The sequence below is a fragment of the Lepidothrix coronata genome, unplaced genomic scaffold (genome assembly GCF_001604755.1).
Source record: "Lepidothrix coronata isolate B3197 unplaced genomic scaffold, Lepidothrix_coronata-1.0 Scaffold178, whole genome shotgun sequence".
In the NCBI taxonomy this organism is placed as follows: Eukaryota; Metazoa; Chordata; class Aves; order Passeriformes; family Pipridae; genus Lepidothrix; species Lepidothrix coronata.
In genome coordinates, this window is record NW_016690358.1 from 1,558,006 (window position 1) to 1,582,162 (window position 24,157).

A 24,157-nucleotide genomic window follows, 5' to 3' on the forward strand; every position below is an offset into this window, starting at 1 on the left:
AGACAGCTCTTCCCGTCCTTTCCCCAGCAGCACGCTGGCTGACCACTGCGCTGATCTTTGGAGAAGAAGCCTCCCAAGGCATCCTCTGCTCCTTCTGCACCCACCCTGCCATACCTGGAGGGGATGGGAAGAGCTCATGGCGTTACCTGGCACAGCAGCAGCGGGAGGGAGGGTGTTTGCAGACCAGCAGCAAAGGCAAACACTGCAAACCAAACACTGCCCTGGCTTGGTGTCACCTCCTGGCATCTACAGGAATCTCTGGCATCTCTGCTCCTCCAGGAGCTCCTCTGTCTCTCCCTCCCATGTCTCCCTGGTCCCCTTAGTGGCCTGGGCACGCTGTCTGCCCCAGAGGTCCCTCCCTGCCCTGCCACAGCATCTCCAGATGTTCAGAGGCACAAGAACAGGCTATCTCTTTGTTAAGCAAATCAAGACAGCCAGAGCTGCATTCCCAGCAGTGCTGGATTGCTCCCTGTTAGCACAACATGCAGGAATTGAGGAAAGATCTTCTGCCAGAGCAAGGGAACAGGTCCCAGGGGCTCTCCCTGCTTGGACAAGGGAGGGATGGAGCACCCAGGCAGGAGCTGCAGCCAGCACAGACAAGGGAGGGAGGCAGATGGACCCAGCTCTGAGCAGAGGTGTGGGCTGTGCACACTTGTAAGACCCCTCCTGCATTCAAAACAACCTTCTCAGAAATCTTCCGTTGAAGGTGCTGTCTCCAAGAGAACACTGAAAACTCTGGACAGGACTACCAGGAGAATTAAAGGCTCGGCTCTCTGATCTACCATTCTGACAATTCAGTGGGTCACCATCACAGCTACTGGGGTCACACAGGGCACATCAGCCATGGGGCTGACAGTTCTGGTCCACCTGATGCTCGTGAGTCTCACTTGATGGCTGTGCTCTGCCCACAGATCCTTGTGTCCATCCCCATCCCAGTGTCTGACATGAGGATTATTCCCAACAGCCCGTTAGCTCTTTGTCCATCCCAGTGTCTGACAGGAGGGTTGTTCCCAACAACCCTTTACTTCTTTCCCCGTCCCAGTGTCTGACACAAGGATTATTCCCAACAACCCTTTCCCTCTTTCCCCGTCCCAGTGTCTGACACAAGGATTATTCCCAACAACCCTTTCCCTCTTTCCCCATCCCAGTGCCTGACACGAGGGTTGCTCCCAACAACCCTTTAGCTCTTCCATTGTTGACAAACAATACTACAGAAGGAATCTGCAACCAGAGGAAAGACACACAGGAATCCATATGATTCCAGCTCCCCAAACCAGGTATTACCCCAAATGCAACTGCTCACCCTTGTGAGTGGCTGCTCGCATGGCTGCCACTGCTGACAATTAGCGAGTGCTGACCTTGCAGACAGAAGAGACAGTCTCCAAGTCCTGCCGAAATAATGATAGCAGAACAGCCATCCTAAAATGGACATCACATCCCCAGGCACTATTTAATGAATAAATCTGGGTAAAATGTGGGCTGACTCCACATAGGTGCCCTGAAGCCTCCTGAAATTTGCATGATGCTCAAAGAAGCCGCCAAAGCCCGGTGCCAACCTGCCTGGTCAGATCGAATTTATCTAACTCATAGCAAGATCTAACGCAATTAGAAACCCATTTAGACAGCCTCAGGACAGAGCTTGCCTAACCCCTCAGCCTATCAGAGCTCGGAGCCCATGAGGGTGTGCAATTTGGCTTTTCTTTGGGTGAAATGAAGATTGGAAAGGAAAATATGGAAATAAATCATCTGAAGGGTGACTCATAAAATCTAAAGGGGTCATAATCTTTATGGAATAATGTCTCAATTGGACTGGCCGGGGTGTCCTGAAATGTCTATCACTATCAAGCTGATAATAGAGCTATTTTGGAGATGGTTGGTGTAGAGTGGAAATTGCCCAGGACACAGAAGGAGGTCTCATAATCACATTAAAACCATCTGAAGATCCCAGGAAGAAAAAGGTTCCAGGACTGGGAGTAACACTTGAACAAAGCCCTCGAGGAATCCAACAGCTGTAGAGTGGGAAAATAATGCTGGGAAAATAATGAGCTAATCTGGCTCCCAGTTGCACCCAGTGGAGCTGACAGAGAGTATTGAAAGCTCTGGGGGGAGCAGGGGGTCCTGAGCCATAAAGTCAGGACTCTATCAAAAAAACAGAGACAACCAGGAACGCTGCAATGGGAAGACTCTGCACAGAAAACCTGTCAATTTGCTGAATTCAGATCATTATTCAAGTGAGTTTCTGGTTTCAGGGTTGGGGCAGGGGGGAGATCTTTGCTGACATGTAAAAATGAAAAAATGATGCTCTTGCAAAGGTACCTTTCACTTCAGAATTCAAGCCAAGTATTAATTATGATTCAAATTCAAAAAGGTCAGTGGGAATCATGCCTTTGGAAATTACTAGGAAAAAATATATTTATATATAATATGTATATTGATTGACTTGGGAAATAGGGGGAAAAAATGCCGATTCTTCCTGATTTGTTTTCAAATTGAAATTTTTCCTCTGAGGGCAAACCTGTTCTCAAACCACCTCTATTTTCACTGGCAAAGGGCAGAAGCTTTTCCTGTTTGCCCAAGGAATTGTGACTATTCCATAAGTCTGTGCACCAACATGCTCTGTTGGGCAGAGCCCTCCCTTTAGTGGTCTGCAACCAACCTGCAGCTCCTGCTGGACGGTGATACTGGGTAAGTCAAGCCTTCATTTGGAGACATCAAACAGGTAGGACAAGTAATAGTGTGAGGCTTGGTAGAGCCACTTCTCTTGCCTGCACTGCTCTGGCATTACCAGGTCTGGCACAGAACCCCTGGTATGGATGAGCTGTCCTCAGATCCTGGGAGAGCTGTCAAGTCCTTGGGTCAAACCTTGCAGGCTGCGGCTCGAGACAAATTTCCTGAACATTAGAGCGTGTTTCTGAGCTCTCTTCTCTTGGCAAGAGACACCCCTAATAAACTGTGATCCACTTGAAATCCTTGGGAAAAAAAACCAGCCCAAGCTCCTCCAGGCACTTGCAGAGCCTTGAATCACAACACCCCAAAAGGTCTTGCCCAGCCTGAATAATAACGAAGGGCTCTTCAAACATCTGAAACACTGATTTTGCTTTCTACGGGGCTTGAGTGCTTTTGATGAAGAAGCAGAAAGATTAATAGATTAGTGTAAGAGGAACATCAGACATCACTTCAGCAAGACATTTCGAGCAGGATCTCCGTCCAGAGCTCAGACAAGAGGTTTCCCCCCCAAGCAGGGCTGGATATCTGTCAGAGCCTCCTCGGCAGCAGCTTTGCAGCTGCTCCAGAGCATCGGGGAGTTTGGAGGATGTGAAAACCAGGCCGTGTGGGAGCAAAATAGCTGCAGGCTTTCAGATTGCTCGGGCCTTTAAAGATGTCTCAGAGGAGCTGAATCAGGGCACTCTGCTCCGGCAGCTTCGCCACGGAGCAGGATCAGTGCAGGGGGAGGGAGGAGGTGACTCGCTGCCCGCCCCAAGTGATGGCTCTGAACAGCTTTGATGGAACCCGCCAGGATCCGCCCGTGCCACGTGCAGAGAGGAGATCACAGGTGGGCATTTTGCAAGCAAGGAGGTGCTCAGAAGGATGTTTACCTCCCGGGGCAGGGGCATCTTCAGGGATCTCTGGGCAGCACCCACGAGGCACGGCTGTGAGTGCCAAAATGGATGTAAATGAGGAGATAGTGTACGAGCTTTCTCCTGCTCTGCCAGCAGGTCACATCCCACTCTCCCACCACAAACCCACCCACGCTTTCCTGCCAGCATCTGAAGGACTGAGGGAGTAAACAGTTTACACCACACAAGACACTGATGCAAAACAAATAGGGGTTGTTTTTAAGGGATCCGGGGGAGTTGTTTTCTTTCTGGTCCTCTGCCTGACCTCCTCTTCCTCTCGTGCTCTCAGCCACAGGGTTGAGTTGGGAACATCACCGGGAAAAGAAACCTTTACTGCTGGTGGGATATGGAAAGCAGGTCCTCGAGGGTGCAAATTGAGACCTCCAGAAAGTCAAGAGAGAACAGAATCACAGAATGGTTGTGGTGGAAGGGACCTTACAGCTCATCTTGTTACAAACCCCTGCCATGGGCAGGGACACCTTCCACTAGCCCAGGTTGCTCCAAGCCCCATCCAACCTGGCCTTGGACACTCTCAGGGATGGGGCAGCCACAGCTTCTCTGGGCAACCTGTGCCAGGGTTGAACCACCTGAATCACTCTCACAGTCAAGAATTTCTTCCCAATATCTAACCCAAATCCCTCTTCTTTTAGTTTAAAATTGTTCCCCCTCATCCTATCACTATCTTCCCATGTTAAAAGTCACTTTCCATCCTTTTTAGAAGCCTTCTTGAAGTACTGGAAAGGTCAAGAAGAAAAGGTCGATGAATGGCCTGTTAGGGGGAGGCTGAGTGGGTCTGAATCACAGATGACCCAGGCTCCCAGAGGGGAGGCCAAGACTGAGCCTCATCCAGTTGGACTGATGGACCTTGCAACTGGTGTCAGAGGTGACAAGGGGGGGACCAAGATGCCAGAGGTGGCCTTTGCTGCCTCCTCACTCATGTTCAACCCTCCTCTGCCCTAGCTGAGCAGACTGTGGGGCTTCCTGGGGCACTGAAGGATCAGGACACTGCAGGAAAAGTCCCTTTTGGAGTAACTTCCACTGACCATCTTGGTTTCTCCCAAGAGCTGGGGTTGTGCAACTGCAGCTTGGAGGAACCAGCTTGTCTGACAGCAGGAGGGAGCACAGCTCTGCCATGGGCAGGAGCTCTCACACCACAGGGATGTGTGGGGATGAGGGTGGAGGGGGAGGAAGGTGCTTTGGGCCTGGCATGGTGCTCAGATTTGGCAGGACACCACAGGGGCTGAATGTCCAACATCCCACGAGACATGAAGGGGGATCCTGCTCTTTGCACAGCCCCACACAGGGGGATTCATTCCAGGGGTCTCTGGTGGACACCAGCTCCAGGGACACAAGGGCACAGGATCCACCTCTTCTCTGCTGCCCCAAACCCTGTCAGGGCTGTCCTCCCCACCCCACCAGGGCTGCCCTCCCCACCCCGAGCTGACACAGTTCCCAGGGACAGAGCCACTGTGTGCCCTTTGCTCCAGGCATCCTTCAGCCCTCGCCCTCCTCCACAACACCCCTCCCTGTCCTGCCCTACATCACACAGCCTCTCATTACCCCAACCTCCTCTCTATCCCATCCCAGAACATCTCAGCTCTGTCCTCACCTGGGAACACTCCACCCTCCTCCCCCTCCAGCTGCATCCCACCCTTCACCCTTCACCCCATCCACAGCCTCGGAGGGACCATCAAGTGCCCGGGATCACACAGGGACCTCCAAATTCCCAGGGACACACGGGGACCTCCAATTGCCTGGGGACACACGGGGACCAGCAAGTGCCCGGGACACAGCCCGTCACAGCGCCGGGTTTTTTCCCCGGGATTTGGGTGTCGGATTACGGAGGCTGCAGGGCTGGGCCCCGCTCCAGGGAACAGCACTGCAGCTGAGAGCCCGGCCGAGCGGGCAAAGCAGTGCTGGGAATATCAATCAGCGTGGCTTGGAGTGGGCGGCTGCCCACACAGCCAGGGCTTTCATCGCACAGGGGATCCACAGCTCGGCCGTCAGAGCCAGCCAGGACTCGGCTCTGCGCTGCAGAGGGCTCAGCATCCCTCTGTGCCATCCCTCTGTGCCATCCCTCCGTGCCAGGGCCAGCACACAACCCGTCAGGAGAGACTGGTGCGAGGGGAAAGCCACAGAGGTCAGGAGAAAGGGGTGGAGAGCAGCAGATACACAAAAGAAAAAGAGGGGAGATTGGGGAGGAAAAAAAAGAAGTAACCCAGATCCAAGCTAGGAAAGCCCAAGTTCACCACAGACCAACACTGGCTCCAAGGGCATCTGGCAGGGGAGAGGCAGGGGGTCTGAGAATGGAGAGGAAGAGGAGGGCAGGGAGGAACGAGCAACATCTTGTTCAGCAGGGTGAGAAGAGCGGACTGGGCAGTGCTGCAGGTCACCCAGCCCCGATGTGGGGAGCCCCAGGAGGTGGCACACGCTGGGTGACCTTTCAAGGGAGCAAAGAATGAGGTCCCAAGTGCTGGTGGGGCCAGGGACTGTCAGGCAGGAGAGACTTGATGCTCTCCTGGATTGGTTAGGGACAGCAAGTGCCACTGCCTCCTTGCAGATGTGCTGCTCACAGAGGAGTCATCACCTGCTCAAGGCTGCACACTACACACACCCCACTGTCACCTCCTGCCATGTCCAGGCTGTGTGCACCCCACTGCCACCTCTCCCTGTGGCTGTACCCCCCCTGCCACCTCCCACTGCAGTACAGGCTGCACACACCCCACTGCCCCCTCCTCGGGGGACAGGGGTTGTACCCCTCCCTGTGCCACCTCCTCCCAGGGGCTGCACCCCCTGCATCACCTACCCCTGACAAACAGCCTGTCCGTGTCTCTGCCACCCCGTCACAGACATCATTCACCCCTCTGTGCCACCCTTCTGTGGGGTGCTGGCTGTGAGCACCCCGCTGTCACCTCCCCCTGCAGCACAGCCTGCACACACCCACGCTGCCTCTGGCTGTGCAGACAGCCCATACCACGGGGATCCTCATCTCCCGTGGCTGAAGCTCTTCATTTTGAGGTCCCAAATACCCCACACTGCTCTCCCAGGTACAGGCACTGCTCCCTGCCATCAAGCGAAGTCCCCCAGCACAGACCTGCCGCGAGCCACTGCACATTCCTGCCCTGCCCACAGGACTCTCAGCATCCTTACCAAGGCCCCAGAAGCCAGCACGGTGTATCACCCACTCCTCACCCCCTCTCGTGCTGCCCCAGCTCCCCCAAGCACCCAGTGAAGTTCTCAGGCTGTTGTTTTGACAAGCCCAGCCACTCTTCCCAGCACAATCAGGGATCTGTAGCCCCCAGGACCTCACCAACACACTCTCTCATTTGGTCTCTGCACAGCAGAGCCAAATCTGACCCAAGTCCAGTTGAACCCAGGAGCAGGAGATGATTCACAGTTCCCAGGAATTGCTCCCAGCAAAGCGTGTCTCTGAAACTGGGGAAAAACAGGGCAGGTCCCCCATGAACCCTCAGCTCCATCTGCAGCTCGTTGCTGGATCCATTTATCAGCTCATTCCACGTGAACGACCTTGAGAAAACCCACTGACCCAGGACAGTAGGAGACTTTCCCAGACATCTGCCAACACCCAAACCTGCAATTTATGGAGACTCCCAGCTAAATTCTAAAACAAGACAATTTCATTTCTGTCCATTACAGCTACAATATTCCTCTTATCCCCCCCCGCAGAGAGTAATTAATGCTGCACCGCGCTCTGGAGCCCGCGGGCAGGTACAGGCACCTCTGCTGAGCTCGCCGAAGTTAACACCACTCCAGCCAGCTTCTGGGATGGTGGGGGGCTGCAAGGACCCGAGGCAGGCTTGGGTTTGTGCAGCCAGCAAAGGATGTAGCGTATCCCCCCCGGTACGAAAGGATGGAGCCTGGGAGACCGGCAGAAGAAAGAGCCGCTCCCCACACGTCTGTGTTCTCACCCCGGGCTCATCAAAGAGCTGCGGAGCACAAGGAAGGAAGGGAAACTTCTCTCAGAAAGTTCCCAAAGGGAAGCAGATGGCAGGGCTGAGCCAAGCCCCCAGACTGCCCTGCCCAACCCTGCAGGGACTAGTTATTTAGGTGGTTGCTGGTGTCTCCTTTCCTCCTCTGCAGCCATCGCATCTCCCCGCGGGTCCCAGCCCTGCCTGCCCAGGAGGCCCAGACACTTCCTGGATGGTTCAAGATAAAACCTTATGCTGTTAGCAAAACAAACGAGGAGGCTGTGAGAGTCAAGGCTGGCACAGGGCTGAAACCACCGAAGCCAGAACCACTGGTTTCCCCAGATGATCTAATCTCTCCCAGCGCCAGAGCTCCTCTTCCCCGGCAGCCTGGTGCAGCCAGTTGGAGGCCCTGGGGAAGAGGTGAAGCTGGTGTGACGGGTACAGGGATGTCTGCCCCAGTTTGAAAGAAAAACCATGAGAAACAGGAATGGGTGGCCAGGGAGAAGGTCCCTGAGATGTGATGCTTGGATGGTGGGAGGGGGATGTAGGATGAACTCATGCACAGCCTGGGGAAGGGGTGCTGTGCTGCTGCTGCCTACCAGGATCCATCCTCTCTCCAGCCAGCTGGAGACAAGACCCTGAGCAAGCCCCACGGCAGCAGCATCACCCCCATCCACCCCGCCAGGAGGGGCAGAGCCATCTTTATGGGGAGCGTGTCTGCTCGGCTCCATCACCCTCCTGCTGCCAGCAAGCTTTTCTGGGAGCATCTCTCCTTCCCGACGCATCCCGGGGTGGGGGAGCACCTTGATCCGGGTGCTTCCCCCCAGCGCTGCTGACACGCCAAGGCTCCATCTGCAACCGCCAAGTGCGTCCTCATTGCAGCACTGCGGCTCCCAGCCCTCCCGGCAGGATTTGGGTCAGGGCACCGCGTGGCAGCGATCTGCTCCTCCATGCACCGGCTGTGGGACACGGCTGGGGCGCAAGAGGATGTGGGGATCCACCAGGAGAAGCTTTGAGGGAGGATGTTGGGGTGGAAGAAAGCCGGGCTGGCTGGTCCGTGGCTGTGCATGTGTGTGTGTGTGTACATGCATGTGCTGTGAACCATGTCCTGGAGGAAGCTGCATCCTTGAGGGCCAGGCAGTGACTGGAGATGGGAGATGTACTTGGGAATGAGGGGTCAGCACCACGAGGCCTCTGGACTGGCCACGCTGGCGTGTGGTGGAGGGTTTGTAGAGATGGCCAGCCCACGTGATCATCAGCTCTGGGCTCTGCGGGGCCTGACTGCTCCAGAGGCTGAGAACATGGAAAATACGCCTGGGAAATTGCTGGGAGCAAGAGCACCTTCAGGGGCAGTGGGGAAAATAAGGCACAACTGGTCAAAAATAGAAAACTTTATTGAAGTCAATCCAACAGGGCAGCTGAGCTCAGCCCCACGGCAGGAGCCCAGCCTGCCGCTCTCCGGGGTACAAAGAAAGGAGCAGGGTCTCCATAGGGTGTACAGCTCGGGGGGAGTGGGTGCTCCTCACCCAAGGGGCCCCAGGAAGAAGGCAAAGCCACAGGCACTCATCCCCCCTCTCCCTCCCTAGCTAATTAAGGATAGCCCCGACAGGTGCCAAAGCAGAAATGTGGTGCAAGTTAACTGGCCAGACAGCCGGAGAAAGAGGGTCCTGCAAGCTCCGTGCTCACCCCACGACCTCCCGGGACAGCTCCAAGCTCCAGTGCACACCAGCGAGCAGCCCTTCCCCGCCCGCAGCCAAGACCTGCCTCTGCCCTGCCCCACACGCAGCACGACCCCCGGCTACACCACGAGCAGTGACCCCGCAGAGACCCTGGTGCCCCGCTCCTCCAGCCAAGAGCACAAGACCCAGCCCTGGCACACGGACGGCCCCGTGCCCACGCCACCAGGACCCGCTCTCCCTCCCGGCAGCCGCTGCCACGCGGCTCTGGTGGAGCCACAGCTCCGGGCTCGGTGCTCGCGCTCAGGAAGCCCGGCTTTCACCGCGCCAGCTATGGCAGGGGGCCCAAGCCTGGGGGAAGCCAGAGCCTGAGCCTGGGAAAAAGGCAGAGCTTTGCTCCTCCACCCATCCCCACCTGCCCGGGCAGCCGCAGCGGGCGCTGAACTCCCTTTGAGGTGCCTTGGCGCAGGGATGGTGGAAGGTTCAGCCTCACCAGCAGAGCTGGGCTGGCAACAGCGAGGCCAGTGCCTTCCTCGCTGCTCCCTGAACCAGGGCAGGGCTGGAAACTGGCTACCCAGAGCTGTGGCAAGAGCAAGACCAGTCCCTCCTCCCCATGAGCCAGCCCAAGCAGAGAGATGGATGGGAGGGTGGGCATCGCCCTCCTCAGTGCTCTAAAAGCCAGTCCCCAGAGGGGACACGGGTGGGTGGGATTCCCTCCCCAGAGCCCCACATGCAGAGGAACACACATGCAGCGCCCTTCACATCACCATCACCCAGGCAGCGCCACCAGGACCCAGCCCCGGGCGCTCTGACAAGGGCTCCGACAGTTTTTGACCTCCCCCTCACCATCCCCGTCCCCTCCCTGCCCCACGACCAGGCTCCGTGGCTCGGCTCCAGGGTAGTCCTCCGCCAGACCCCCGGGCCACGCATGCAGGGCTGGAGGCCAGTCCATGCTCACTCCCACACCTCTGTCCAGATGGCTCCCCGGTGCAGCGGGGGGGCCGCTGCCGGCCTCAGGATGAGCTCTCCTACCTGCTTGTTGGTGTATTTCTGGGGATTGGTGCGGTAGCTGTAGTCCGAGTACTGCTCGGAGCCCGTCGAGTTGTTGTCCCCGGTGCCAACAAAGGTGTTGGTGGCCGGCAGGTCCTGCACCACTTGGTGCTTCTTGGAGGCAGAGGGTGACTGAGGCTGCAGCTGGATGGAGGGCAGTGGCGAGTTGGAGCGGTAGTGGCGACCCAGGTCTGGGCTGCCTGGCGGGTAGTTGAGGGGCAGGTGGATTCGGGGGCTGTCGCTGACAGAGTCATTCATGAGGTTGAACTTGAGCGACTTCTGCAGCCCCGTCTCCTCCTCATCCTCCGTGGGCTTGGGCGGCTTCGGAGACTTGCTCTTCTTCACCTTGTTCTTGCTCTTCCCGCTCTTGCTGGCCTGCTTGGGTGCATACAGGTCTTTGGTCTCCTTCTTGCCCGCCTGGTAGCCGCTCTTGGCCTCCCGCTGCCGGCAGTAGCGCACCAGGACGACCAGCACAATGACAAGCGTGACGGCCACGATGCCGGCGATGACTCCGAACAGGATGTTGCTCCGCTGCTTGCTGCGCTCGTACTCGGGGTCCCCGGCGATGTCGATGTCGAGCGGGGTGTCCAGGCTGTGCCCCACCAGCGTGTCCAGCAGCGTGCGGTTGGCCAGCGTCTCGTTGACGTAGAAGTGCACCAGCGCCGTGCCGTGCCGCGAGGGCTTGCCCTTGTCGTTGACGCGCACGACCAAGCGGTGCAGGCCGTGGTGCTTGCGCAGGATCTCCTTCTCCAGGGTGATGTCTCCGCTCTGCGGGGAGATCTGGAAGAGCTCAAAGGGGTTGCCTCCTGTGATGCTGTAGATCAGCTCCGCGTTGACGCCAGAGTCAATGTCCTCCGCCTTGACCTTGCTCACCTGCTGGCCAGGGCTGGTGTGGGGCAGGATGTGTTTGTAGGTGGCATTGGAGGGTGAAGTGATGAAGGGGGCATTATCATTCTCATCCAAGACGTTGATGGTCACCCCCACGTAGGCAGACCTGGGAGGATCCCCACCGTCAACCGCCTTGAGTCGGAATGTATAAGTGCTCTGCTGCTCCCGGTCAAAGGAGATGCTGGAGAGGATGGTGCCAGTGCCATTTTGGATGACAAAATCCCCATTGTCTTGCTCCACTGACAACTGGATACGGGCATTTTCTCCTTTGTCAGCATCGATCACTGTCACCATGCCCACAGGGCTGAGGGGCGGCATGTTCTCCATCACTGAGAAGTTGTAGCCGCTCAGCATGAACTTGGGGTCGTTGTCATTCCTGTCCATGACGTTGATGGCCACAGTCGCTGTGCCCGTCTTGCTGGGGCTACCCTTATCTGTCGCCACCACCGCGAACTCGTAGCGTTCCCGCTGCTCTCGGTCCAACACTGCCTTCACCCGGATCTCCCCAGAGTCGGGGTCAATGGTGAAGGAGCCCTTCGAGGCAGGGTCTGTCACCAGGGAATAAACCAGCTTGGCGTTGGAGCCACTGTCAGCATCGGTGGCACTGACCTCCATCACCAGGTCATCGGGCTCGTTGTTTTCAGGGAAAGCCACCTCAGTGAAGCTCTGGCTGAAGACGGGAGCGTTGTCATTCACGTCCACCACCTGCACCTTCAAGGAGTTAGTGCTGGAGAGGGGTGGGTTCCCCGAGTCCACCGCCACAATCTCAATAGTGTACTCCTTCACTGACTCGTAGTCCAGCGGCGTGGTGGTCTGTAGGAAGTACTTCTTCTTGCTGTCACTCCCCGTGTCGCTGGCCTGCCGCAGCTGGAATGGGACATCACCAGCCACCACGCAGGTCACCACAGCGTTTTCACCCTCATCTCGGTCGGACACCTGCACTAGAGCCACCGCTGTCTCTACTGGCACGTCCTCTGAGATGTTGGCCATGCCATCCTGGTGGGTGACCAGCCCTATGCCTCGGATCTCTATGGAAGGCGCGTTGTCATTCATGTCCTTGATGGTGACCACCACCTGGGTGCGGGCACTCTTGGGGTTGGCGCCCTTGTCCTTGGCCATGACGGAGAACCTGAGGGTGCCGATGTCCTCGCGGTCGATGGGCCCCTGCACGGTGATGAGCCCCGTGGCGCGGTCCAGGCGCAGCAGCCGCCGCACCACGTCCGAGGCCTGGTGGAAGGAGTAGTCGATTTCGGCGTTGGCGCCCTGGTCCGAGTCGTTGGCTTTCACCTGTGGGACAGAGGGATAAGCGGTGAGCAGGAGGGCCTGGTGGAGTGAGCCCCTCCACAAACCACCACAGCCTTCCCTGGGGACAGCCGGAGGGGAAAAACCAGGATTTCCTCTTCTGGGGCCAAGGACTATGGGGCAAAGAGCCTGGGACCGGCAGAGCAGCTGGGAGCCGCCCTCCGGCACGGAGGCTTTGCCTTGCTCTTCCGGAGAAACCGGCTGGGCCGGTTGGCTGGGCTCCCCTCCCGGCCGGCTCTGGCACGCAGGGAATCCTCAGGAACCTCAGGAACCGTGCCGCTGAGACCCAGCCAGCAGCGGGGAGGGACCTCTCCAGCTGTGCCCCCAAGGAGGGGCTCGAGCAGCTGCCTGGCTGAGGTGAGGACGAGGAGGGAGGCAACAATGTGTGGAGCTGCAGCAGATCCATCCCGGCATCCAGGGATGCAGCCGACGGGAACTGGGGCTGTTTAAGCTCTGCACAGCACCGTCCATCCCTGCCTGCCCGTCAGGGGCTCTGCATTCCCATAAACCTGCCTCTACGCCTATTATTTGCTTTCTAAAGAAGATGAGGTTTGTCTAACATTTGCCTCCCTAATCGGCTCTCTGAGCAGCCTCTTCTCTGCACCATTTGCTGCTCCACCGTTATCTTGCTCAGCAGATTTGGATGGAGAACGAAAGTTGTTAAATGTAAATTCCACCTTTTACCTCCACTCACAAAACAGGCGGAAGTCATTTTCCCCCTGAAAGATAAAAGCTGAGCAATGGCAGCAGCGGCGTCTCAGCCCATTCTCCTCCCGGCCATGCAGCTCCCTTATCTGCTTCTAACTTCCATTCTCTTAACAGTGAAAAATGAATTCTTAAAAAATTCACATCAGAATTAGCAGGCAGATGAGAGCTGGCCGCGCTCCGCTTATTAAGATGGCAGCTGCAGATAAACAGATGTCGACTACTATCATCTCAATGCCCCCTCCAAGCCAAATCCACCAAGATCCACCCCCTGGGCTCCCTGGGACAGTTTGCACCACTGTCTGAGGCAGGGCAGAGCCCCTGCTCCCTGCAGACAGTAAGGCACCTGCAGAGCCATGGGCAGCTCCCCCAGGATGGACAGCAGGGATGCTGCCTGCCCCCCACCTCCTGTGCGAGCCTGAGTTTCCACGGAGCAGCCAAGGGAATGCAACTTATGAAAGGGTCTATGTCTTGTCTGCAGGCACCATTGAGACCGGTCTGGCCTGAAGCCAGACTCCTTGTGGACCTCAGGTCCCAGCCCTCCCAGTAACCCAGCTCCCTGCTCCCACACACCCACCAGCCCTGCTGCTGCCCCTCAGCCACGTCCTGCAGCCCCCGCTCCGGCAGTGCCCTCCTGCACATCCTCTCCAACCTCTTTTGAGCAGATGTGACATCCCAGGGACCAGCCTGCCCGCTGGCCCCGGGGTGACACTGTGGGCTCCTCCATCCATCCCTCCCTCCTCCCCATGGCAACGAGCAGCCATGATGCTCCCCGCGTTGTCGCTGCTGCAGGCAGGTAGGAGGGGAGCTGGGGAGGAGAAGAAAGCCCCCACACTCACCTGGAGGACAGAGTGCCCCACAGGGCTGTTTTCGGAGAGCTCCGCCTCGTACAGGGCCTTCTCGAACTTGGGCGCGTTGTCGTTCATGTCCAGGATGGTGATGCGGAGCAGGGCACTGCTGGCCCGCGGGGGGTTGCCCCCATCCTGCACCTTGATGGTCAGGTCGTAGGAGTCCCACTGCTCCCGGTCCAGGTTCCCCATGACGATCAGCTGCGGCTGCTTCTCGTCCTGATCCTCGGCCACCTGCAGCCCAAAGAGCTCCTGCGCCTCCGGACCAGCCGTCAGCTCGTAGGAGGCAACGCCGTTGGGGCCCGAGTCCCGGTCCATGGCCAGGGGGATGGGGAAGAGCGTCCCAATGTTGGTGTTTTCGGGGATGGAGAGGGTGAGGACGGGCGAGGCGAAGTTGGGGGTGTTGTCATTGATATCGAGCACCTCTATCTGCCCCTCGAGCAGGCGGGGGCCGCTGGTCTGCACCAGGTCAGTGATGGACACTTCGAACTCCAGGAAGCAGGGCTCTCCGGGCAGGAGGTGCTGGCACTCACGCAAGCTCTCCCGGTCGATGGAGGTCTCGGTGGTGTAGATGTCCCCAGTCTTGCCATCCACACGCAGGTACGGGGCCCCCACTTCCAGCTTGTAGAGGTGCCCCACGTCCGGCAAGCCATAGTCGGAGGCCAGGCTCCCTATGAGGGTGTTGGGGGGTTGTTCCTCCTGCACTTTGTAGAGCACACGTGTCCCAGAGACCAGGGCAGGGAGCTGAAAGAGGAGCCACAGGCCCAGGCAGGATGCCAGTGGGTTCATGCTGCGCTGCAGGGGAGCTGGAGGAGACACAGATAACCAGAGGTTAGGGATCGCTCCACCCCAGCCCACTTCCCTGGCACATCCTTCTGGGTGCACCCGCTGTGCCATGTGGGACTGCACATGGTCCTGACACAGCCCCCCAAGGGAAGGGGCTGCAGGGGCTGGCCCAGCCGCGGGCTCCTGGCAGCCTCCACCATCCAGTGCCCTGAAGGACCGATCCCACCTTGCAAAGTTCCTGCACCGCCCTGCTGGGGTGAGCAACCCAGTCACTGAAACCTCAGCCCTGGCTTCCTGTAAGGGACAGGAAGCCACTCCTGCCACTGTCCACCCTCTTCGTCACCACACAAACTGTAATTAGACCCAACGAGGCACACTAACAGGGTGGACTGCAGGCAGCCTGCTGCCAGCAACCCGATGGGAGCCGGCCAGGCTCAGAGACAGCTTCTCACCACCCAAACACAGGAGCATTGTGTGCCACCAGCACAGGGGCACTGCCTGCCATGCACGGCAGGGACACACAGGCACTGAACGCAGCTGCCAGCCCCGCAGAAATGGGAGCACCGAACGGGGAGCTCTGCCTCCTCTGCAGGGATGCAGGGCTGACACCCACCCGGCACTGCAGGGACACGGGGCACTGCTGGGGTGCAGAACTGCCACCCCTCCATCACTGCAGGGACATGGGACACTGAAGGGATGCAGGGCTGCCACCCATCCAGGGATGCAGGGACAGGGGACACTGTTGGGATGCAGGGCTGCCACACATTTGGCACTGCAGGGACATGGGGCACTACCAGGATACAGTTACCTCCCAGCCATCACTGAAGGTATTCAGGGCACTGCCTGCACTGCAGGAACAGCACCCATCCATCACTGCAGGAACACAGGATACAGCAGGAATGGAGGGCTGCCACCCACCCGGCACTGCAGGGACACGGGGCACTGCGGGGCTGCCACCCCTCCAGCACTGCAGGGATGCAGGGCACTGCCTGCACTGCAGGAACAGCACCCCTCCATCACTGCAGGGACATGGGGCACTGCAGGACTGCCACCCATCCCTCACTGCAGGGACACTGGGCACTGCCATGGCAGGGACAGAGCAGCGCTGCCCTCGCTGCACTGCCGGCACTGCCAGCCTCGCACTGCGAGGTACGAAGGCACCACCCACTCAGCACTGCAGGGATGCAGGAGCCCCACGCATCATCCACCCTGCACTGCACACAGGGCACTGCCACCCCTCTGTGCCCCTGGCAGTCAGAGGGACACAGACCCCCTGCCCACTGTGTGCTGCAGTGCAGGCAGCCCGCAGGGGCAGCCCCCGGAGCAGCGGCACTGCACAGCCCCGGCACACTGCAACGGCAGGCACAGCATCTCCCCTCGCTGCACAGTCACTAGGCAACCCCACACCCTGCGCCAGCAGATCCTGTTCCCTTCGCTCACTGCAGACACACTGTTCCTTCCCATTCCCTCCCACTCCAGTCTGGGACACTGCACGCAGGCACTGGGTGCCCACTCCGTGCCGGTGCCCACCCCGTGCTGCCCCCCTGCATTGCAGAGACACCGGCTGCACCGCAGGCACCCCGACACTGCAACCTCCTCCCGTACCCACACACTGCCCAGGCAGTGCCAGGCACCAGCAGCCCCACAGACCTGTGCCAAACCACATGCCCTGTCACCAAGCCCCTGCCTGGTGCTGTGCTTGGCCACCAGCTTTCCTGTCCCCTGCTTTCCATTCTGGGAACACATCTTACTACTCCAGGGTCCAGGTGCACCCACACAGCTTTGGCTGAGCTGTGAGCATGAAGCGATGCAGCTCAGCTCACCAGCACCCGAAAACACAGTGGTTGGGTGTCCTAAAATCAACAGCCACAAACATCTGCCAAGGCCCCGCAGCATCAACTCTCTCTCCCTGCTCCCATCACTCCCCCTCTCCACACTCTGCACTTAGTCTCTGGCGTGGGCGAGTGCTCCATCACCATGTCCCCTCCATGGTGCCACACAGAAAATGCCCACTTGCTGGTTACCTGGCATTGTACAGATCACCAACAAGTGGAGCATCCTGCACTGTCCACGTTGGTACTTCCCACAAGCCAGCAGCTCCTGGTCCCTCCACCCCTCGGCTTCCCCATGGATAAGTGACATGGAAGAGAGGAGCTCTCCCTCCTCAGGTGAAAATACATCTCTGCCTGGAGATGAAACGATGTCCCTGCAGCTGAGCTTGACTCTGCTCCCTTGTCCTGCCACATCCTTTGAGCAGAGAAGAGCCATTCCCGTGGCTGAGGCCGTGCAGAACTCTCCACACCAGCGCTGCTGTGGTTCCTAGGATTTATGTCTCCAGGGGGAAAGGAAGAGGAGAGCAAGAGCTCTTCCTTGCCTGCACCTGGCTGAGGATGGAGGAGACAGGAAGCTGAGCAGAAACACAAGACATCTCCACACCACCACAGGCAATGTGTGTATGTGCACACGCGTGTGTACACGTGTGTGTGTGTGTGTACTGGGAGGACTCAGGGGCTGTGCACCCACCCAGAGCACGGCTGTGCCTGTAGGGAAAACCAAGCATGCCACACATGTGCACTCGCAGGGTGTGCACACACATGGCAAGGAGCACATCTGTGCCCACACCAGGGCTGTGCACCAGCCGTGGGTCCGTGTCCCCGCACCCAGCGCACGTGTGTGCGCGCCGTGCCACGCGTGTGCCAGCGCGGGGGCCGCGTGTGCGCATGTCCCCCTCCCCGCCGGGTGTGTGTCTGTGTGATGTCACCCCGTGTGGGAGCACTTCTGTGTGCGTGCACACCCTGGCTGGGTGACACTTGTGTCTGCCCACACCCAAGGAGGGCACTCACCCCAGACCCCGCCGTGTCCACCTGCCTCCATGGGGTGAGCCCTCGACCCCCGTGCGCGCTTTGGAGGTGGCTGTGCAGTGAGGACGGGGGAGATGGGCAGCTCCAGCTGTTGGGAAGGGGCTCCCTGAGGATGGCCCTGCCGGGAGAGGCACCTGCACCCACCACCAGCCTGTTTGCACAAGGCTGTTTGCCCTGGGCTGGGCCGTGGCTGCCGATGACGTAGCGCCGTCCTGACTAAGCCTTGGTGTGAGGTGAAAGATCGCAGGTAAAGGGGAAAGTCTCAACGCAGTGTGATGTCTCACACGGTTCTGAGTGAGCCAGGAGGGAGGGCCCAGGAGCTGGAAATGCCAGGAGCCCTGTGCCAGCCTGGAGGAGGAAGGGTGTCACCCAAAGGTGCCGAGCACCCACGCTTTCTGCTTCAAAAATGGGGCTGGAGTCTGAACGCAAGCCTCGTTCCTGCAGGTGAAGGAACCCTCCAAAGCAGGGAGGCTGGAGGAGGAGAGGGGCTGGGAACCTGAGTGGGACTGCCGGCAGGCACGAGGGGCCCGGGGCTCGGCGGGATGAGGAATCCTGCTCAGCACCCAGGGGTGCGAATGACACAGCGCAGACGTGAGAGCCCAGAGCTGGGATTGAGGAGGAGGAGGAGGAGGAGGAGGAGGAGGAAGCCTCCTCCACCGGAGAAAAGCACGTCTGTGCAGGAGACAGAGGCTTCCCAGGGGCCAGTCCAAGGCATCAGGCTATTTTCCCATGGGATCTAAGGACCATCCCACACTTTCTTCTTCGGTGCCAGCCACCTTTTCACCAACCTGCTGGCAGAGCACAGAGCACTTAAAAATAAAAACCCCTCCCAAAACAACTATTCCTCCGCACACATAATTCTCCCTACGGGGAGAGTGTGAGAGAGACTGAACCACATGAGAGAGGCGTTAGTCACGCTGCTTAATGCATGACTGGGAAGCTCTCGGAGGACAGTGGCATGCAAAATCCGACAGAATTCAGCCATCCCCACCAAAAAAAACAAGCCCTAATGAGAGAGAGGTTATAAAGCACCGAGAATTTAAGCAACTGCTTGAACAAGCCTGTGCTCCCTGTGATTCCCACAGCCTCTTGGCCCCGTTCCACGGAAGGCAGCACCGCTTCGGGAATGGGCACCAAAGTCCACCCTCTCATTGCTCCCAACGGCTGATTGCGTGGCTCGGAGCCATGGCTTACAAGTCTGTCCAAACCCTGTACTGAGCACACAAGTACTAATCCCCCCACAGCCCTCCCCCCCCCAGCTCTGCTCTGACACTCGGAGCTGGAGCAACATCCCAGCAAGCAGCAAAGGCTCATCAGCTCATCGCGGCTCCATCGGCTCCGCGCTGAGATCGGGGATCGTGTTATCCGCGAAAACGGCCACTGATGGTCAGCCCTGCACCGAAGGCAAGGATGGGCTGAATCCTGGGTATTTTGAGGCACATCCCAGGATTTCCTCCAGCTCCGGTTGCCACTGCGGCTGCTCAGCATTTCTGCAGGCTGGGCCCGAGCCGGAGCACCCCGCGAGGAACCCCACTGGCTTGTCAACAGCTTTACCCCAAAATCATCTCTAGGAGCTGTGCAGCGATGAAAAGCAGGCAAAGCACAGGGCCCTCCCTCCTCCTGCCGCCTTCTCCACATCCTTTCCAACTCTGGCAGCCAGCGAGGCAGAGACCTGTCAGAGCCTCCCTAGGGTGGCAGCCTCCATCCTCCTACCCAGGGGTCCTCCACAGCCCCTCCGGTCTCCTATCCCCTCCTGCCACCGTCCCACCCACCACCCCGGCTGGAGGGGGGCCCTGGGGAAAGACAAAAATGTCGCGGGGCCTGAAACACCCCGGCAGGGCCGCAGGGAGCTGGGAACAGCGGGAGCGGCTCCGCTCCAGGGATGCAGCCCGGAGGGATGAAGGCGCCTAGAGGAGGGGGGAGAAGGTACCCCCGGCCTCGCAGGGCGCCAGGGGAGCCGCTGCTGCTGGTCCCGCCGGCTGGGAGGGTGGATGGAGGCCGGGCTCCGCTCCCGGCCGCCGCGGTCGAAGCTCCGGCGTCCCCGCGGAGCTGCCCGGGCTGAGGCTCCCGCAGCCGCCGGCTCCGGCTGCGGGCACGGAGCGGAGCGGAGCCCCCGGGGGCGAGCGGGGGACGCCTCCGCCAGCCCCGCTGACACGCACACACACGGACACACCGCACACGCACGGACACACGCACAGACACACCGCACATACACACACACAGACACGCACACGCGGAAAAACCACGGGAGCCGCTCTCCCGGCACCGGCTTCGCGCTCGGCGTCGCGTACAGGGAAATAGGGATTCTCCGAGGCGCAGGCACGCACAGCCCGTGACACACTCACCGGCACGCACAGCCCGCGCCGGGCACACACACACCACCGCACGCCCCGCTCCCCGCACACACACACACACGCACCCCACTCCCGCACCCGCATCCCGCTGGCACACGCACACCCACGCAGACACCCCGCCACGGGTACGGGCACCCACAGGCCCCCCGCACCCCGCTCCTCTCGCACACGCACACGCACAGTCCCGCTCCCAGCCGGCTCCCAGCTCACCCGCAACTTCTCTCGCTCCCACGCACCCGCGCAGCCCGCGGGCGCACACACCCAGGGCTGGACGGGGGACACACACCCAAGGCTGGACGGGGGACACACACCCAGGGCCGCCCCCGCGGCGAAAAATAAACACACAGAAACACGCGCGCACCTCGGCACAGCCGCCTTCCCGCAACCACCCCGCGCCGCCCGCCCTGCCCTGCGCGGGGCTGGCCCCGCTCCGCGCCGCACAACAAGTGGCAGCGCCGGGCGGGACCGGGGACAAGCGGGAGCCGCCGCGGAGCCCCGCGCAGCCCGGCGCGGAGGGATGCGGGATGCTCGGGAGCGGGATGCTCGCCAGCGCCGCTCCCGCCGCCGCCCGGCCCCGCGCTCCCGCACAGCGGCGGGCTCCCGCGCGGGGCATCCCGCAACACCCTCCCCCCCTCGCGGTTCTCCCCCGCCGCGGGCGGGGGTCCCGGCCCCGCCGCAGCTCTTACTTGGATGGTGCCGGCGCTGCGCTCCGTGCCGAGCCCCTGCGCGCTGGTCCCGCGGCGTCTCCATCGCCTCCTGCCCGCGGGGACCGGGCTCCCCCCACCCCCCCGGCTCCTCTCGAGCGTTATCCACGGATGAAAACCAAATGTAAAAAAAATTAAAAAAAAAAAAAAAAAAAAAAAAAAAAAAAAAAGGGGAGGGGGGGCAAAAAATATATAAATGTTCCGTGGGAACCGCCCCCCTCCCCCGGCCGGGGCTGCGGCTCCTCCGGCGGAGCGGCGGCTCAGGCTGGAGGCAGCCCCGCTGGGCAGCTCGGTCCGTGCCCGCCTCCGTCCCTCGGTGTGTGTGAGGATGTGCAGGGGAAGCGCAGCGCAGGCACGGCCCCTTCCCCCCCCCGCCCGCCGATGCCTCCGCCTCTCGCCGCCACCATGGGGAGGTGGAGCTCCGGCTCCTTATCAGATCCCGAGCGCGGCCGGGCTGCCGGGACGAGCGGGCACCGGCTGCCGGGCAGAACCGCCCGTCTCCGGGCTGCCGGCACCGCGCCCAGCCCCGTGGCCGTGGAGAAGGGGAGTCCTCGCAGCCCCCAAACGCCCTCACCCCGGCGACCCCTCCGCTCCTTGCCCGCACGCGTGCGGCTCGGGTCTCCCCTTTCACTCCGCTCTCGGTGCTCTTAATAATTAATTCACTCGTTTATTCTTCCAGCCGGCGCTTCACAGCCCGTGCCCCGCCGCGGGGACAGGGACCCGGCGGGCAGTGCTGTGGGGAGGGTCTCTCCGGGGGAGCGAGGTCAGCGGGACCCCCCAGCCCAGCAGGGCTGCAAACCTCGCCTCCCGGAGGTGGTGGGGCCCGGAGCGGCGGCTGTCCCCTCCCGTCACACCTCGGTGAATCATGGGTTTATTGCAGGGTGCAGGGACACCTGCGACTCCCAAAAGCACCCGCGAGCTCTCAGTGCCCTTGTGGTGCCTTCACAAGCTGCTCTGCCTTAGCTGGGCAAGCAAAGTCCCCGGGGGCTTGGGGACAGCGTGTTCCAGGGGTGCCCCTTCTCTGGATGCCTCCACTGCCCCTGTGTTCCTGCAAGGAGCGGCCGCGCTCCCTTTGCCAGCGAGAGCTGCAGCCCGGCCCCGCCAGAGGCCTCAGCGCTCTCCCGGGGGGATGCCGCGGTGGCTCTCAGCACCCTGGGAGGGTCAGGCACCCCGTGGAGCCTCTCACCGAGCAGCACCCACTTTCCCGGGCGGTTGCAGTGCAGATTTCTCGCCAGGATGCTGGAAAGTCCTTTCCGCTCCGCCGCAGCGCGGGGATGGGAGCGTTGCTTCCCGCTGAGCTACGCCAACCTGTTGCGCAGCTCCCTTCGCCGCACACATGCTCAGCTCGGCTGCATCACTGCACCATCTAGAGGCTGCGCCCGCCTGCTCGGAGGAGCCTGGCTCCATCTCAGCCCAAATCACCCCGCTTCTCCCCCAAATTGCACTGCCTTTTTTTCCCCCCTGAATCGCCCCGTTTGTTTTTTTTTCCCCGGCAACAAGAGAGCTCAGCCCTTGTCAAGGCTTCGTCCCGCTGAGCAGAAAAAAGGGGCTGGAGAGTCATCCCCTCAGGATGGAAAACACAGCTCTCCTCTCAGACTTTCTGCTCCTGCAGAGATGTCGGCTTCTCCGTCCGTGTGTTGGGTTTTTTTCAGAGTGTCAATTCTCATGAAGCCGATTTAGCAGAAGATGTGAAGTGAGAACCCAGGGAAGGTCAAAGCCCACCTTTGGGGCAGGGAAAGGAGCTGTGGGGTTTGTCAGGGTTTGCCCTGCTGATACAGAGTGAGATGGGGATCTGGGCAGAGAGAGGGAATTAAAATCTCCGGAGACAACGTGAGATTTGATGTATCAGTCACTGGCAATGCTCCTTGGAGGGACAGAGAGCTGGAGCAACGGGAGGAACTGAGGAGTGACCCTGTGGATCCAAGGCTGCCTGTGGAGCAGGGATGGCAAACTTCAGAGATTGCTGGGGACCAAAGGTTTCTATTTCACAAGAGTCACGGGGCAGGCGGGAGGCAGCTGTGCAGGGAGTGCCCTGGGCACGCACACGGATCACTGGATGCCGCCTGTTTGTGGGGCACCAGTGCCTGACACCTACAGCTTCTGCACAGGCACGTTTATGTTTCTGAGGGGCAGATCCAGGCTCTACAGAAGTGAGGGGGAAAGTGTCCTGGCATCAGGAACCACCTGTGTGCGGCCCAGGTGTGTTCTCTGGCAGAGCCCTCTGCAGTGCCGGTGACCTGGGAGCTGGTGGGGAGCTGTGTCCAGGCCACTGGTGAGCTGGCAGCCCAGGGCTGCCTTGTCTGTCTCTACCTTCCTCCTCCACCCTGCTGCCTTTGAAAGCAGCCAGGCCCCTCCCAGAGTGCCAGGGTGCTCCTTGCCCTCTGACAGCACAAAAAGCCTGATACGGGCACTGCCATTCCCTGCACTTCCTTCTCCTGGGTGTTAGCATAGAATCAAAAATGGTTTTTGGACAGGACCTTACAGATATCTCATTCCACCCCCTGCCATGGGCAGGGACACCTTCCACTAGCCCAGGTTGCTCCAAGCCCCGTCCAACCTGGCCTTGGACACTTCCAGGGATCCAGGGGCAGCCACAGCTTCTCTGGGCAACCTGTGCCAGGGCCTCCCCACCCTCACAGGGAAGAATTTCTTCCTGCTATGTAACAGTCACAGGATGAGTCACCCATCCTCACCTTGTCTTCACCATTTCCCAGAAAGCAGAGCCAATCTGAGCAACAAGAAACCATCAAACTGCAGCTTTGGCTGCAGAGTTACTTCATGAGGCCCTCCAGACCCTTCCCACCTGCCTGTCCCAGTGCTGGCAGTGCCACCACCCCCGGAGCTGCTGCTGGAGGCTCTGCCTTGCCCCGTGCCACAGGTACCTCGTGCTGGGATGCTCTGGCATCACCCAATGACAGCAGCTTCGTGGTGCCAGTGGGGCCTTGTCAGAAGAACAAAGCCTGCAAGGGAAGAGCATCCAGCTAAATCTCGGGGAAAGCGAGAAGAAAGGGAAACACGGAGAGCAAATGAACCTTACAAGAGAATAAATACCCCCTCCCCAACACACACACGCAGCAACCTGGCTGCCGTCTGCTGCAAGGAGTTCAAAGGCTCCTCTGTTCTCTCTCTCATCAGCTCTGGGCTCTGCAGGAGAAGCAGCAGCTCGGATTTGGGCAGCAAATGCTAATAACACAGATGTTCTGACAATTCGCTTGTTTCTACAATTAAAAACAAAAAGATCCTCAAAACCCAAATGCAAGGAAATGAGCACATTAAAGGACTTCTCCCCCGCACGCCTCCCGCCTCAGGAAGGGCTGCGGGTTTGCGGGGGAAGGAGCCGGGCGGGTCCAGCCCCATCCGGAGTGGGAGTGGGATGCTGAGGGAGCAGCACATCCCTCGGACCACAGGGATGCTCTGGCCATGGGATACGGGTGGCC

At 59.7% G+C, this 24,157-nt stretch overlaps 1 protein-coding gene across 5 annotated transcripts in view; it reads right to left on the reverse strand.

The window, feature by feature from the left end:
- Window positions 1-21,992, reverse strand: part of PCDH1 (protocadherin 1) — a 56,061-nt gene extending 34,069 nt beyond the window's left edge. For 2 of the 5 annotated variants that reach the window (XM_017830424.1, XM_017830425.1), the window contains exons 1-3: window positions 16,826-17,120; window positions 14,007-14,821; window positions 10,255-12,447 (exon numbers count right to left, since the gene is read on the reverse strand). In XM_017830424.1, the coding sequence (XP_017685913.1) occupies window positions 10,255-12,447; window positions 14,007-14,821; window positions 16,826-17,069 (3,252 nt within the window). In that variant the 5' untranslated portion in view covers window positions 17,070-17,120. Of the gene's footprint in view, window positions 1-10,254; window positions 12,448-14,006; window positions 14,822-16,825; window positions 17,121-20,702; window positions 20,881-21,906 lie in introns of those variants that run through there. The other 3 variants (XM_017830423.1, XM_017830421.1, XM_017830420.1) reach the window with 3 other exon arrangements.
- Between the last annotated feature and the right edge of the window lie 2,165 nt (window positions 21,993-24,157).